Raw genomic sequence first — 16,931 nt, forward strand, 5'->3', positions numbered from 1 at the left:
GGCTCTCAGTTTGGCAGAACTTTTTGCTCTTATGGTAAAGACGTTTAAACTCGTTCCAAATGCTTGTTGCTGCAGTTGCCGCTTAGTACGTGTTGTGCATCGATCGCGAAAAAAAAAATGTTTCATCCTTCGTAGGATTGCTGTTGCAGATATTGCCTAAGTAAGTGGGCTGTTGCAATTTTTATATGGCACTCAAGGTCGCATTTACCTGTACTGTTTCTTGTCTTGCATGTTCATACTGTTCCCTTGTTTATCGGATTTTGGCGGCTAGCGAATCGCGACTTGCTTGAGCACCTGCTCGCCACAGTTCTAAAGGAACATGTTGAGCAAGCCCAATGTAAACTATGAAGACAAATATTGCAGAACGTGGCCCAGCCGCTCATAGTTCTACTTTATCTCAATTTTGTTCTAAAGCTTGGCTGTCTTGAAGACCAAGAAATTTTCTTAAATTTCTTACAGCCAGTTTGCTAAGCTGCTATTTAGTATTGCTTCTTGTGATGGCGCTATGCGAGGTACCAGGTTTGCGCAAATGTTCCTCGCAACTTGTTTACAAACATGATGTAGGTTCATTGCAGGAACCTGCATTAGGTTATAGATGTGAAATGCACGCTAATATGACCGGTGTGGGTTTGCAGGTCCATGCATGCCACTCTCAAGCAAATGCCAAGTTTCCATTGTATGAATCTTCCTTGACTTCGCAGGGCTTGTTTGATTAATCCCTTCATCTGTGCAATAGAATGCTCATTAGTCGTGAGCCTTACCCTGATCCTCTTGTCCAACAAAAAAATCTTTTAGGCATTGCATTAGGGAATATATCTGAGTGACAATGTGGCAATTTTTGCCTCTGTAACCTTTCTTTTCTCCCATCTTATCAGTGAAGGCCTTGTTCGAACAGAGTGCCATGCAGTGACAGAAATTCTCATCACAGTAAGAAAACCTCTGAAGGAGATTTTTGAGTCTGACTAGGACTTCGTCTTGGGCAAATTGGTGAAGTCTGCTGCACATTGTTTTTGTGTGCGAAAATCTATTTACAGAGGAAGGACACATGAAAGTGCGAACTACCAACTGATTTAATGATTCAAAGGATAAAACATAGTGTACAAATTTTGTGCACAGGCAAGAGGTGAATGTTGTGACAGTGCTAGTTTGTCTTGTAATGCTACAAATAGCCATTAAACAAGTGCACCTCTGGGGAATTAAGGCAATTGAAGTGCTACTACATGTGCACTCTCTGATAAAATATACCTTCGTGAGCTCATGCGATGTTTTGTTGCTACCCCTGCCCAGGATCATAATGTGCGAAAGCATGGCTCACATGAGCAGGCCTTGCAATGTGTGCTGCACCATCCGGTTTATTTAAATTGTTTGAATGCTCCCTCGAATAGTCATTCAGTCATTGGGCCGTTTGGTCCACGTAGAACTTGCCACAGCTGAGAGATATCTTATGACCAACCCACAGCACAATGCTCAATATGGTTGGCATGATTTTTCATACACCCTTGTCTTTTGGTACGAGAACACAATTGGGCTAATTTGACAGGTGTATAAAGGAACAAATGGGACATTGTATCTAGCAGGCATGTTCTTGAAGCTGTGGGTAAATTTGTGCACATATTTGTACATGAGGTGTACAATTTGTACACCTCAGGCCTAGTGGCGTCTGTTCCGCTTACATCTGATTAGCAAGTCCTTGTCGAGCTGCTCTTCAGCTTTCGGGAAATGGATTCGGCCATGGCACGCATGACCTAATTCCCCCACCTGTTCGCTAGTTGCGCTTCTGCTGTGACGGGTGTTGCGACGCTCGCCACCAAGGTGCTCTGTCAGGAGCATATACTAGATTGACAAGTAACCTTATTTCCGCATTTCTTGTCAGCAATTTGGGCACACTTAGCTAAAACTTTCATGTTTAGTACACTAGTGAGTAGTTACTCTAAGCACCTTTATGACAAGTTGACTGTCTTTGCTATGCGCTTAGCTGAAAACCTTCTATGTTTTTAAAGCTGATTCTGAACAGTATCCACAATTGCCGACCAAGTCACTTCCTTTGGCCTCCTCGGATGTTCTTATCTTCCAAGCTGAATTAGCCTTTATCGAGCTGAGCCATAATTGTTTGACCAGATGATGAAAATAGGTAATGAACTCGGAGAAAGCATAGGGTAAATTAAATATGCATTTTTGGAATTTATAAATAGTATGGATAAGGGAAATTAAAGTGGACGAAAAGATAGTTTGCTGTAGGTAGGAGCTGAATCCACACCACCTTCATTAGGCATGTAGTGCCTTACCAATTCAGCTACTGTGGCACTCACCCTCCCATCCCCTTGGCATAAGCCACCACCACTCACAGCCACAGCAGCAGACGTCTTAACTGCAGGCATCATAAAATACATCAGCAGGCAACTGTTCAAGGGCTCTGACTTCGGCTGCCCCTTGATGCCCTAAGACAGGGTATGATGGTTTATTGGCCATTTGCCCAATTGGGGCAAGTGGCCTGTTGATGTGATTTGATCAAATGAACAGGCATTTGAAATCCCACTTACTCAATTGGTTGTGCATGCCGTTACCAAATCTGTTCTTTAAAAGGTGAAGCGTTCCTCACTAGGACACACCATCAGACATAAGAAGAACAGATATCACTAGATATGACTTCGTGCCATATGTGCTCAGAATTATTAGCCACAAATTGAAAAACTTGACTAGTAGATATGATGCCCCAATGGTTTCTCCCGCACCGAAGTGATTAGCCCAATTGTGTCTTTGTAACACGAGTACTGAGAGACAAGGATGTACAAAGAACCATGCCAGGCACTTTGTCTGTTGTAATGTGGGGGTTATCAGCGCAATACCTCTCTGCTGTGGCAAGTCCTATGCAGGTCAGAGGGACTAGTGTCTAAAGGGACATTAAAGGCAATTATTAAGTCAAGCTAAAGTAATAGATTAGTGCTCGAGAACGTAGGAGGCATCATTGTTATTGCGAACAGAGCTTCAGTAATTGATGAACGGAAGTAACTGCAATAAACAATTAGAGGCTGCCCCAGCACATTAAAGTACCAGCCCGATGATGAAGGCACTCCTCATTAAAGTTCTGTCGCTAGGACTTATCTACTAGTAATAAAAAGATTGCTGCATTGCATTATAAGATGAAAGAAAATGCTATTCGTCTAGTTCTATTTCATTTTTAGAAAAAAGAACCCATTGAGGTTTCCCTTGAAAGCATCGCCCACGCTTACACGTTTTAGTAGTTTCGTTATCACATAGTGCTGAGCTGGATTTTCTGGCTCGCGAAACTCACACAAACTGCAAGTTACAGAGAATTCGATGTTTATGTGATGTTGCGGGATTCCCGAACAGTCCATGCTACATGATCAAGAGCAGTTGCAGCCGCAAGTCCAACATTCTGCCTTGGCTCGGTTGCTACATGGCCGGGCTTACGCATTTTGCACAGAAAACTGTAGCACCGTGTGTAGGGTACTGTTTTACTCACCAATGGAAGTGAAGGGCGGTGATGGCACAACGTCGCCACTCTGTCCTCAGGAGCAGGCGAATTGAATTGCTCTCTAGGTATGCGAACCCTTCAGATGCAATCTTCTCGCAAACTATCTCTTCTTGGCATGAAACAAGCACTGAGGTTTATGGAATGCTACTTTAATAGGCCACATCTACTTAGTATTTGCCTTTAGGGTCCCATTAAATGGCCATAATAGAAAGCACTCAAACAATTCAAATAAATTTCATGGTGTGCATCTTGGCACGCTTTGCAAGGCCTACTAATGTGAACTGTGCTTTTTACGTGTTATGATCTTGGGAAGTGCATGAGTTCATGGAGGCATATGTTATTAAAACGATCCTGCATGTGTTAGTTAATATAATTCATTTTAATTGCATGTGACCTTAGAAGCAGGCTAGTAGCCAATAAACTGTTGTATGCTACCCCAAGGCATTTAGGCGGTCAAAGTTAGGGCCGTCGACCATTTGCCTGCTCCTAAGCCTGATTAATGGCAAATCAGTTCTGTGGAAGCCCGCAAAATCAAGGAGGGTTCACGAAAAGAAAAATTGTCATCAACCTGACTTTAGCACAATGTCCTGGGTTCCATCCCAGGACCGGGAGAAAATTTTTTTTCAGCTATGAAGCTTTTGTTTTTGAAGAAATCCCTTATGGGTTTTTAAAAAACTGCTTTGGGCTGAGAAACCTATGAAGCCATCATTGTTTTAACATACATCACATGACATAGCCATAGGTACGTACGATTGTATAACACATAATCACTGATAACTTGACAATCCATGCTTCTCTTTCATATGCTCGTCCAATACACATGTAGAACGCAAGAGTCTGCATGTTGTAAGCTGACTTCAAATGGCCAGAGTAGAAATCATGCCGTCAGTGTCACACAATCATAGTCACTGACGTCTTTTTGCTTTTGTTACACACATACCCAGACAACACAAAACATCCTCAGGATGTCCTCAAATGGTCAAAATGTCCTCATCCCGTAGCGGACGAACTGAGGACATCCCTAGCACGACCTGGTATCTTGTTCCAGAAAATGTACCTTATAGAACATCCTCAGGAAGTCCCGAAAAGAGCCTACATTTTTATCCCGAAAATGTGCGAGATAGGACGTCCTCTGGAAGTCCTGAAAGGAGCCTACATTTTTATCCCGAAAATGTGCGTGATAGGACGTCCTCTGGAAGTCCTGAAAAGAGCCTACATTATTAACCAGAAAATTATAAATGAAATATATATATATATAGCATATTCATTGTCAATTAGTGATAGTGACAGAAGTTCACGTGCCTGCGGCAACGAACGATATGTATGCTAACCATCGTGTCTATGCCATGAAATGTGCATGCCGGCATAAATCTGTCTTGGAATTAAGAATAAGGCAATTGAATAAATCTTTAATTAATAATATATATATATATATATATATATATATATATATATATATATATATATATATATATATAAGCGTATATTTGATATAGATGGTGTCTGTAGCCTCTAGACGTGCGCTAGGCAGGTGCAGGTGGAACATCCATCCGCCCTTGCTGCTTGGTCGCTGTGTGGAAAATGGCGAACTGCACCTCTCTTTTGATGCTGTAGGCATTCTTCGGCTAAGCTTCCCCTGAAATCTGCCTATCCGTTCGTCTTTAACACATATCTACGCGCTCCGTAGGAATACATGGGGTAACGTAACGCGCCATACGTGGGCTGAACCCGGTGTTAGCGCAATACCAGGCCGACCAAGGCAGCGGAGGTGAGTGGCCGATTTCGGTGGTAGTGCAATACCTCGAAAACCCACAGTTTAGCTGCAGCAGGCTTAAACCTATGCAAATTTCCAAGGCAAGAATGCTGAAACTTATACTAAAATGTAGGTAGCAATTAAGCTTGATTGGACGCCCCAGAAAAAGACTGATCCCACGCCTTCATAACCGCTAGCCACTGTTCCCCCACGAGGCTGCAAATAGTTCGTACTTCAAACTTTCCCTGTTACCTAAATGAGATGGTAATAAAAAAAAACTAAATTATAAGCGCGTAATTTTGGACGTTTTCACTCGTATGCTATAGTGGAATGGTGAAAACCAAATTTTTTATTGAGCTGAAATAAAACGCATGCTTCGCAGCAACTATTTATTGTCAAGTTTAAGTCGGCAGTGAAATCTCATGAGTAAAACGGGGTCAGCAGTAAAATGAACTGTACCGCAGACTTTTGAGGATTGAAATGCTCAGACTTCATATACTTTGTTCATTTCTGTTGCACACCTTATCGCTTCCTCCGATGAAAAGCCTCTTCAAGAACAGCAGACGCTCTGGAGGTATTAAGCACGACGCCATTTTGAAAAGGTGACATTGGCAGGCGGAGTAACACAACCCCGCGCGAGCCGTACGTGTGTTCGTTGCCAACTGCTGTTTTTTTTTAAGTTATATATACCATACAATGATTACTTACTGTGCAATAATTTCTCAGGGGAGTTTCTTTTACGTTTTTTCGCTCCCAAACATCTTTTTTCTCATATTTTTCTAGGCTGTGCTTCAGGGGCTTGCTTGCACGAAGAACCGGTACACATGGCGCAGACTAGTGCAGGCTCTCAACAAAAGGGAATCTCGGAGGGTTCCGGCACTTGTCGCGCATAAAAACAAGGCCTTTGAGATTGGCTAATGCTGGCAACGTTGTGCATGCAACAAAGTCAAGTCACGTTCAAGCAGAAGGCGAGTCAGCCGTCAGCGTTTCGCGCGTTTTCTGGATTTACCGCAGCAGAGTTTGCAGCGACCTCCGTTGTGGTATTTTGTTCCTCGGAGGCATGCCCTCGGAATCGGAAAAAGGAGGTGAGTGCATTTTATTTGTTAGTGAAATAAAAACCTTAAGTGGAGTAGTTTGTTGCGGTATTCTAGAGACGACTACTTGTTCACGCTTAGCGCCAAGTACTGTACCCTTGTGCACCATGTCGGCGAGTGAACGATGGTTTCGCCGCTTGAGGAACCGAAGAGTAGATGAATTCTTTATGATCCTAAATCCATCGCAAACTGGAACTAATAGCGAGCAGAATAATGTGCACCCATCTGGCTCTGGAGAGAGCACTTGGCGCAATCAACTTGACGCTGCTAGTGGGAGCCCATTGTTCAGCGATGTTGCATCGGAATCCGACCAACGTGAGCGGCCCAGCATCGAGCAGGACGCCGTGTTCTGCAGCAGTAGTTCGGACTCTGAGTGCCTACAGGAGCAAATGAAGCAAACGAATGTGCATCAAAAAGAGCAACCTGAGGTAGACGATGTGGCGCCGTTAAGCGACCAATTACAAGCATGGGCCATTCAGTACGGCTGTTCCCACAGCTCAGTTACTGCCCTTTTGAGAATCTTGCGTGGTCATGAATGTTTTTCTTGTCTTCCACGATCAGCAAGAACGCTGCTAGAAACGCCCAGGAAGTCATTAAACATAGTCAACATAGCTGGAGGGCGGTACTGCCACTTTGGTATCATGCAACCTCTTCGTGAACTGCTAGATATAGCAAAGGATGTACCATTGGAGCTTGCTCTCAATTTTCACGTTGATGGGCTCCCTCTGGCAAAGAGCTCGAGAAAACAATTTTGGACAATACTTTGTCATGTAAAGAAAATCGAATCTCATGACCCTTTTGTTGTGGGTGTCTTCTTTGGCGAAAAAAAACCAGATGATGCAAATGAGTTTCTCCGTCAGTTTGTTGATGAAGTTAAGGAAATCATTAGCTCTGGCATCTGTTTTAGTGCACAGGTTATACCTATCAGAATAAATGCCATCATCTGCGATGCACCTGCACGAGCATTTATCCTGAGTGTAAGAAACCACACTGGGTACTACAGCTGTACAAAATGCACTGTGAAAGGCCTCTACAGTGAAGGGAGAGTGTGCTTTCCGGCAAAAAGTGGGAATCTGCGCACTAACACCACATTTCGAGGCCAATTTCAAGAGCAACACCATGTTGGCAATACAGTTCTTGAGGAGTTGCCACTTGACTTGGTCAAAGACGTGCCACTGGATTATATGCATCTTGTGTGTCTAGGAGTCATGCGAAAACTGCTTCTGTTGTGGTTTCGAGGTCCCAAGCAGATTAGACAAGGGGCTTCTGCACAAAATCGCATTTCAGCCAAGCAAACAGAGCTTTCTCTTTTTGTACCATCTGACTTCAATCGACGTCCAAGAGGTCTACATGACATAGATCGCTGGAAAGCAACAGAATTCAGGTTTTTTTTGTTCTATAGTGGGCCACTGGTGTTGTTTTCTGTAGTGCCACAAGGGATGTATGAAAACTTTCTGTGTCTTCATGTAGCAATAACCATACTTGCATCACAAAGCGCAGTAGCTGCCGAGCTTGACTATGCTGAGGAGCTTTTGAAGTTATTTGTGAGAGGCTTTGCAGAAATATATGGGCAGCACCGTGTATCCCATAATGTACATGGGCTATGCCACCTTGCAGATGATGTAAGACATTTGGGGCCACTGGACTCATGGAGTGCATTTCCATTTGAGAGCCACATGGGCACCATCAAGAAGCTTCTGAGAAAGCCGCAGCACCCACTGGAGCAACTGTCAAACAGAATTGCTGAAACAAAGAAGCTTCAGTGCAGAAAAAAAATGACTGTAAGCAGTTCCCCTCTGCTCACTGTACAACATCAAGATGGGCCTCTTGTGCCTCTTTGCCAAGGGCCACAGTTCAAAAAAGTGACGTTTCCGGAAGGAATTGTCTTAGACACTAGTAGGAGGAATAACTGCTGCAAGCTCCTTGATGGAAGTGTAGTTGTGGTGGAGAACTTTGCCCATAATGCACAAGGTATGCCATACATAATTGGAAGGAAGTTCCTGAAGAAAGATGACGTATATTTGACACCCTGTCCGTCATCAGCACTGGGAATATTGATTGTGTCCAAGCCTTCCTTGCTGCGGTGTTGGCCTCTGACATGGGTCTCGGAAAAATGCATGCGAGTTCCATTCAAAAAGAAGCTGGTTGTATTTCCTCTTGTGCATCTGAAGATGTAAATGATGAAGAAACTCCTGTATGTAGAATTGTACAATACGTATATTGTTTTTCTTTAAGGTGATCAATATGCAGTCGTCAAGTTTCCAGAGGAAGGCAACTCTGTGGCTCTTGTACATACCAAGTGGCTGCATGGCGATGTCTGCTTGTGGCCACAGGATTCCAAGAATGTTTCGTATTTAGCAAAATGTGGAGCCTCTCCATCCTCCAACTGGCAAGTCGTGCCATGTGTGCCCATAGGCACATTCAGTAAGTTTTATATTTCTCTTCTAATTCTTTTGTAGCATGTCTCATAACATAGTAATCATGTTCATTTTGGCAATGTACTTGAAATTGCAGTGTGTGCACACATCTCTTAACTAAAAAGTAGCTTTAGAAAGATCTTCTTTGGTGGCACAACTGTAGATTTTACATGCTTACTAGGTGACAATCACTTTTTCATTCAGAAATGAAAGCTCATATACGCACTGGCGCAACAATTTGTTTAAGGTTGCATGGTAACTCTAGATCTCGTAACATTATTAGAAAACTTATCTAAAATTACATTCAGTTGAAGAATTGGGGCAATGCTTGAATTTATGCTCATTATTATTTTTCTCTTTCCGTAGGAACATATGATGCAGCGCGACAAAAGCTCAAGCAAGCTGAAGATGGGTCAGACTTGGGGAGTGAAGTGGACCTGGGACGGGGCAAAAGAAAAAAGCAACGAAGAGCCCTTAGCTCAAGTCCGGAAAGTGTGCAGCGACTACCACTTCCACCGCCCTCTATGATGAAAAGTATGTTTACTATTTGTTTTTCACACTAGCAAGCTTTGTTCACTATATTCCTCGTATTAATTTTTCTATGCCACATAATTTTTCCCATTAATATGCTAAGTAGGCCTGCACCTTCAAAGAAAACATATGTGGGTTTCCCTGGCAGGTGGGCAGTGACCTGCCATTTTACAAATTCACCTCTACATTGTAAATTTTTATACAGCTCTGTAAAATGAAGCTCTCTGCTTTCACTAGAAACTGGCGACATCTGAGCTTTGAAATCACATTGCATGTGGTTGGTACACTAAGGAATTGTAGCTTGTTTCTCGAATCCTTTCAATGTCGTTTTTTCAATTTTAGAAGCACAGAAGAGGGATGGGAGACGCATTCACAAGCAGTCATCACTTGCATCAACATCTAGGGCTAATGATCCCAATGTTTGCAGTAAGTCTGTGCCTTTTGATAATATAAGGAATGCATGTTAAGAATGCTGTCATTGCAAAAAATTGAATATTGAGAAGGAACTGCTCCAAGATGATGTCTGGCAATGGCACAATAATTTTTACAAATCTACTGGTAGCATAGCATGTTATAGAAAAACAGTCAGCATAGGATGGAGCATATAAATAATTGACAGGGCATGTTTCCACTATGGCTTGTACCTGAAGCTGTTGCAAAAGTGGAACATAAAGCAGTTTCTAATGGCATTTTAACGGGCGTGCATTTTGATGTACAAAGTAAAATTGAGACAAGATTGACTGAGGATTGTCAACCAGTGTCTTATTTCTGGACACTGACTTTTTTTTGGTTTACAAGAGCCCTTTGCTTTGGCACTTCCAGTTTCTTTAGAACACTAAAACCTATCAGTCAGTGTTAGAGACAACCCGTCATGGTAGCTCAGTGGCTGTAGCATTGTGCTGCTCAGCACGAGGTCACAGGTTTCACCCTGGCTTCGGTGGCTTTCTGGTGCATCATAAGAGCACCATGTTGTCAACATTAACGTGGAATCCCTCGCTACGGTGTGCTCCAAAACCACGTCACAGATGTGGCATGCAAAACCCCAGTTACATTTTTTTTAGTCTTAGACACAAGCTCTTGTACTTTGTGTACTTTCTTGATGATGGTCGAATAAGTTATCTTTACTGATTTTCCTTATGATTTGCTTGCTACATTATTTGATGCTTGTCAGTCATTCACATGAGTCGGTTTGTTTCCTCTCCTTTTTTTAGGTGATCAAGGCGCAGTGCAATGTGCACAAATGTGTGCTAGCGAGACTTCAGAATCTGAGGGTGAGGCTGAGTCTGGAGGTGAACAAGATGCAATGCAAGAATCATCAGGCATTAAAAGATCGTCCACAGCTCACTCTTTGATGAAAAGTATGTAATCTAGCATTGTCTGTTTTCTTTCTTACAGAACCTCTTGAAGTTGTAGCCAAAATGTGTAAAACGTTGTCTTGTAACACACCTGGCTTCCTTTCACAAGCACTACTCAGCAGTAACACACCTTAAAGGCCTGCTGGTGAACATGATTATGTATTTTTCTTTTTTTTTTCGTGCGAAGGAGCAAGCCAAATGGGAAATACACAGTGCAACAATGAGAAGTGGCATTCAAGTCAGTCTGTTGCACCTATTTCAGATGATGGTAAGCATTTAAGAATTCATATTAAGCCAGAGGTTTCATGTGTTAGAGGATTGAGTAATCTTCCAAGTTGTCTAGAGTCATGCATTCAGAGTGAACGGAGCAAATTGTAAGCAAGACAGTGATGCAAACCATGGTTTAGATGCTCTAGGAAGGCCCTGCACAACCTTTAAGGAAACTTGAGGTACATCAATAGATTATTTTTCTAGATGTTCATCATTGCTTTCCATGTGTAAATATATGAATTTGTTGCTTAGAAATTTTGTCCACTTTAGACGGACTATTAGGTTTAATAAACAGAACTGTGATATCATTTTTTATTTCTGAGTTACAAAAAACATCATAGTTTCATTTCTGAGAATTTGCGTTTTTTGCCAATTTTTATTTAACAAATTGACGACAAACAAAAATTTGCAACAGTCACTAGATCCTTTTTCTTTTCGATGTAACAAACCTCATCAAATATGGTGCAGTGGTTTCCGAGAAAATCGATTTCTCCTTTCCCAGGTATTTAGATAGGAGCCTTCGAGCTAAGCTTCCTCTTAAGGGAGCTAGTTGCTCTTTGGGGCTCGGATTAATGTTACTATGGCCTAGAGCACCATTTGTGTACTCCGTTAACTTGTTGACTGCTGCTTATTGACTAGTGTATGAACGTCAACATATTTTGTTTGATGCGATAAAGTCGCAATGTTGACCAGATGCCCAAGCAGGAAGTTTGCTCCCTTTTGGTTTACTTTGGGCGGAGGAGCTGTTCAATAACCAGAAATGTTTTGGACTGCATTGTGTGCAGTAATGGTAGTGTTGCACAGCACACTTTCCATCATTACCGAATTTCTTGGTTGTGATTGGCTCTTGTGATTGGCTCCTTCCTGCAATATTGCAGGAGGGAGTCAATTGTGGTTGAGAATTTCTATCAGGATCGGGCTCAAGTCATAATAAAAAGTGGCCGTGTGACACCGATGCAACATCAGAGCCTTTCCTCATTTTTCATGATGTTAACACGAAACATGGTTGGCACTGCGACTTTAACAATACAGTACCACCTCTTTTTACATATGCTGCCATTATAATTGGTAGCACGGCAATTCCTGATTGAAATATTTGCTGCATTTCAGTAAGGAAAATGGTTTGGCAAATTTAATCGGATTTTCCTATGAAAAAAACTTGCCTGTGCTACCTTTTGACACTGTTTTTCGCATAGCTTATAGATGTAGTGCCACCACTGTGCGGGTTTTGACTAAAAGTGGACAGAATGCTTGGCAAAGCAATGTTTTTGGGTTCCCAGAGCCTAACCAATGAACTCAACATAGCAAAGGGGCACTAAAGAAGCTTATTAAATTCTATTTTTTTATTGATGCTCTTTTAATAGCAAAACAACCACTCTTGTGGGCTTGGCAAGAATGAAGGATGGGTGACTATACTGTGCTGAAGTTCCACACCAGTCAACTGATTTTGACAGTTGGCTAAGAGCTAGTTATTTGTTTATCAATGAAGGACTGCATCACACTAAACAAACCAAACGAAACCTGACAACTGCATGAATATTAACTGACTGCATGATTAACTGAATATTAACAGCCAGAGTGTCCTCACACATTTTCTTCGTGAATTTCAGGCATTAAGCAGGTGATCAGGCTTCTACAAACGGTAATCTTGAGAGTCGAGCACCTGGGAAGCCAACTAGACGTAATAAAAGCAAAGCTTTGTGACCAACAACTGCAGTCTGAAGCAGATTTGTTAGAAAAACCATTTTGTGACATCACGGAGTTCGAACTGTTTGATCAAGGCCTCTCAGAAAGTGATGCAATGAAGTCAAAGTTGGTAAGTGTTTTTAGTGGAGTATTGTTATACACGAATTTGATAAGCGTGAGGTTGACTGACATATCTCACGGTAAACTTTTCCAGGTTTCTATATGAAATAAGCAAGTATCCTTGCTTGTATATGTAGAAGGTTTTATGTGCGCTGCAGTTCTTAATTCCAGGTAGAAAAACGTTTTTTTTTCTTCATGTACCCAAAGGCCCTTTTACAGGCATTACATAGGGGGTTACATATTACATAACATCACGAGGAATAAATATTGAAAATATACAAGCGTGAAATGTACCTGGCTTTTTGCACCTAAAAAAACAAAATGTAATGTATAATAGCCATATCTTAAGGGACTAATTTTGTGAACAGTGTACTTGTATATTCCTCAGATCCAACATAACACAGTACCTTTCAAAGTCAGTATTTATGTCAACTGGTCTTTTGCAAACCTGAAAATGGTTGTTTCCTTGAACAGATGATGTGAGCAATTACTCATATCAGCAACTCATGTGCGTGGACAATGAGCCCGTTTCTACAGTTTTCTAGTGGCATTACCACTAGAAAGCTTCTACATGCCACTATGTATTTGCATGACTACATATCTAGTGGCATTTAAAATGTACTGCACATTCATAATTTTTGTCATTGATGGTAGAGCAGTACATAATGTACAAAGTTTCAATCGTCTGAAAAGCTGGTTGCTACAAAAGGATTACACGCTTGACATATGCTGCCACCTGCACTCGGTTTTCCATTACACCAAATATATTAGCCTGTCACTTCCGGTTTATTTATGAGAAGGATGAAAGTTGTCCATGGGTGTGGACAGTCAGACTGAAAAGGGTATAGCAATGATGTTAAAGGTTTTTGCAGTGCCATTGTAGTGCTTAAGTGCATAAATGAAATAAAACAAGACTACTACTTTGCCTGTCATTTGGAATTGCATTGAACTTTTTTGTGAGGTACTAAGCGCTGACCTCTGAGGTATAAAACACCGATGAAAACATAGTGCCATGCTAGAAACTTGTAGCATGTTTGGTATAAGATGTAAATCTTGTTTAGGATTCTTTATGCTTTAAAATCTGCAATCATGTTTTATTGAACCTTGCACTGCAGCCTGAAACTTGCTTTCACTCAGTGGGTGGCTTGAAAATTCACCTGCTATAAAAAATTGCTTAGTGTTCTTTGAAATGTTGGTATTCCTGTAATGGTATAAAACCTTGTAAATTCCAGGTACGGGAACTCGCTGCCTTAGGAGGAAGAAATGTTAGTTTGTCTACGCGTCGCATTCTTGAAGCCCTGATGACCCAGGAAGTGGCTGTTCAATATAGTTGGCTCGGACAAAAAGGAAAGAAGAAGTTCTTGTCGTTGACAACCTGCGACTTGATATATAGTAAGTACACTTCAGTATCCTGTTTCTGCTTTTGGCAAGTTTCTTCCCCTTCACCCTGCAGGGAAATGGACTTCTAGCGTTAAACTACACACATAATGTAGCTATCAGCAGGTTGCTGTGGTGCTCCAGGATAGTTTTCTAAGGCCCTTCAACGCCTTACACCTTTAAGGAGTACTTCTGCTATTGACATAATCATTTTTTAATTTTGTCTCGACAAGAACTGCGTGTGCACATTGCCTGAATACCAAATAAGCTCACATTAAAGAGAGCATGTGTACGATTGAGCCACTTTCTGTGAAGAACCACATAGGTGCATCATGCGTAATATAAATTGAACAAGTGCTACCTGTTGGCTGATAATATAATCGGGAGGGCTACACTGGGTGCACACAACACCTTCAAAGGCCATGTGTGGTTTCTAGCCACATGTCTGAAACATGCAAGTTGTGAAGTTTGAATCTTTCTCCACTATTAAGCCGACACTATTTGCTCTTGCTATATAAAATATTTCATCACTGGCCTGCTCATAAACCTTTGCCTCCCATCATGGCCAGATAAGTAACATAACTGAATTAAATGTATATTCTGGAATATTTTTTATTGACAGCTAATATACAGCATCAAATTGTGTAAACTAAACTGCAAGCCACTCATCTTTTGTTACCCTTTCTGTTACGACCCTGCTCTCTTTTATGCCATGACTGACTGTCAAGATAACTACAGAGCATCTCCTTATTGTTGCAGAAAGTGTTAAGTGCACATTTGAAACTGTAAAAAGAAGTGAAGTTGAGGACGTTGTAAAAACGTGGCTCAGACACGCTGGGGAGAAGCTTAGAAAGAATAACAAACAGTCTGAAAAAGTCACAGGTGAGTATTTCTTCTGATAGGCTCTCGTAATTATTAAATTTAGATTTCCACCTAATAACATTTAACTATTAAATATAATTCAAAGGTTTTCCTGCAGCTGATCTGATAAGTGCTTAAAAATACAATCTGAAACATGATTATGTTGGGCAGTTTAACATTATTTAGTGGGATAAGCATCCAGGCTACAGGTTTTTTTATGCTGGTACTCTTCTGTTTGCATGAAGTGCCCACTTGCCGTATTTATTCGAGGAGAAGGCAGGGCATTTTTTCTGAAATACTCAGTCTAGAAGTTACCCCTTACCTTATATGCGACGCTGATAGATTAAGTGACTTATTCAATATGGCGGTAGCGGTGCCACATCTCTGGTGATCCTAATTTTAGACATCAGCGAGAGGTGTAGCAACTAATAAGCTTTGGCAGGTGAGCCAGTATGGTATTCTGTGCGTACATTCCATACTTAGTATTTGAAAATAAAATTTAATAATGAAGATGAAGTGTGGGTTTACGTGAATTTCTCCTTCAAATGTGGCTTCTGTGGCAGCACGCACCACACTGCTAGGATACTACACGATAAGGCAACATCCGCATATAATCCCAACTGGTCATTCAGTTTATTCTGCTAACTTTCACCGCCGACACCTCAGGAGTAAGGTGAGGCGCTGGGCTTTTTGGTATTTCTAGCGAATGCCGATGGGTCTCAATAATTCGTCGGCTACTGTATGTCACCTTATATTATTGTTCATACTAGTTTTTTTTTCTTGGGTGCCCCAACTGCACCCTCACCTTATAATCGAATAAGTATGGTATATGCTTAGAACTACAGAAAGTTGAACTAGTTAGTTTGGTAGGGGTTCGTTGTGACAGAAGGTAAGGCATACACATGAACACACAAGAAGAGAACCAGAAAACTCAAACGGCACTTGTGTTGTCTGGTTCTCTTGTGTTTTGTATCTCCACGCCTTACCTTCTCTCACGAAGGTATATGCCTTTACTTCCTCCTCATTGAGAGTTAATTTCTGAAATCTCCCTTTTAATTGAAGAGTACACCTTGAATTGCCAAGTTAAGTTACTAGCATGTCTTTTCACTTGCTTCCCTTGTTTCTCTTGTAAAAGTAAGTCAGAGACGCTGAATCTGTGATTCATTGTGTGTCTTTTCTAGAGCTGCTGGAGTGACAACGCAGGCCTCACTGAAGTGCAGCATGTTTCAACCACAGCACGGATGACTTTTTTTCCACATTTTGCTGTTTTAATGATAATTTCGTCATTATAATACTCATTTTTACTTTTCCGTTCTTTAATATTTAAAGATTGTATTTTAATTCCTCATTTTCTAGTCATTTTTAGTCAGTTACAGTTTATTACTCATTTTTGCATTGCTGTAGCAGGAAGACAATTTTTTCGCGCATTAAGAGTGATGCCTTATGTATTCATGTTTTTTATAATAAATTTTATATTTAAGCTTTTGCGAGCCTTTCTTTTTGCAAAAAGAAGTATGTTACGCATTGCGTTGTGATGTGTACACGAGATATTTGAAGAGTAGATCAGCAGTGATATTTACACGAATGATTCCATGGTACAACACCACCATATAATCACATTCATGGATTCTTTAGAAGTGGACGTGAGCACGTCTTGGAAACATGCCTTAGTGGTCCGGAGATGGTCCTGGCAGAATGTCAAAAGAATGTTCACAGTATGCGATTTGGGGAAAGAAATGGATTTGGGTCGGCAGTGACATTTACACATGTAATTCCATTGTACAGCACCAGTATGTAATCACATTCACGGCTTATTTAAATGTGCATAGGCACATCCTGGAAAGGTACTGGAATGGTCCAGAGATGATCCTGGCATTATGTCCAAAGAATGTTCACAGTATGTTCTTTGGACGGACAAATGGATCCAAGTAGGATCAGTTGAGGACATTTTAGGATGGCCTGAGGATGTTC

The 16,931-nt window shown here is 41.4% G+C and overlaps 1 protein-coding gene across 2 annotated transcripts; it reads left to right on the forward strand.

Moving 5' to 3' along the window:
* Positions 1 to 6,217: 6,217 nt before the first annotated feature.
* On the forward strand, positions 6,218 to 16,445 carry LOC135899484 (uncharacterized). 2 transcript variants are annotated; one of them, XM_070521090.1, is made up of 10 exons: positions 6,218 to 6,334; positions 8,579 to 8,767; positions 9,127 to 9,294; positions 9,634 to 9,717; positions 10,503 to 10,649; positions 10,834 to 10,914; positions 12,527 to 12,732; positions 13,955 to 14,114; positions 14,859 to 14,981; positions 16,142 to 16,445. In XM_070521090.1, exons 1-10 carry the CDS (start codon positions 6,310 to 6,312, stop codon positions 16,153 to 16,155), a joined length of 1,197 nt encoding a protein of 398 aa, XP_070377191.1. In that variant the 5' UTR covers positions 6,218 to 6,309; the 3' UTR covers positions 16,156 to 16,445. The 2 variants fall into 2 exon arrangements, with proteins under 2 accessions (XP_070377191.1, XP_070377190.1); XM_070521089.1 differs by lacking the exon at positions 6,218 to 6,334 and adding an exon at positions 6,959 to 8,314.
* Positions 16,446 to 16,931: the final 486 nt, after the last annotated feature.

This window comes from Dermacentor albipictus, chromosome 6 (assembly GCF_038994185.2).
Source record: "Dermacentor albipictus isolate Rhodes 1998 colony chromosome 6, USDA_Dalb.pri_finalv2, whole genome shotgun sequence".
In the NCBI taxonomy this organism is placed as follows: Eukaryota; Metazoa; Arthropoda; class Arachnida; order Ixodida; family Ixodidae; genus Dermacentor; species Dermacentor albipictus.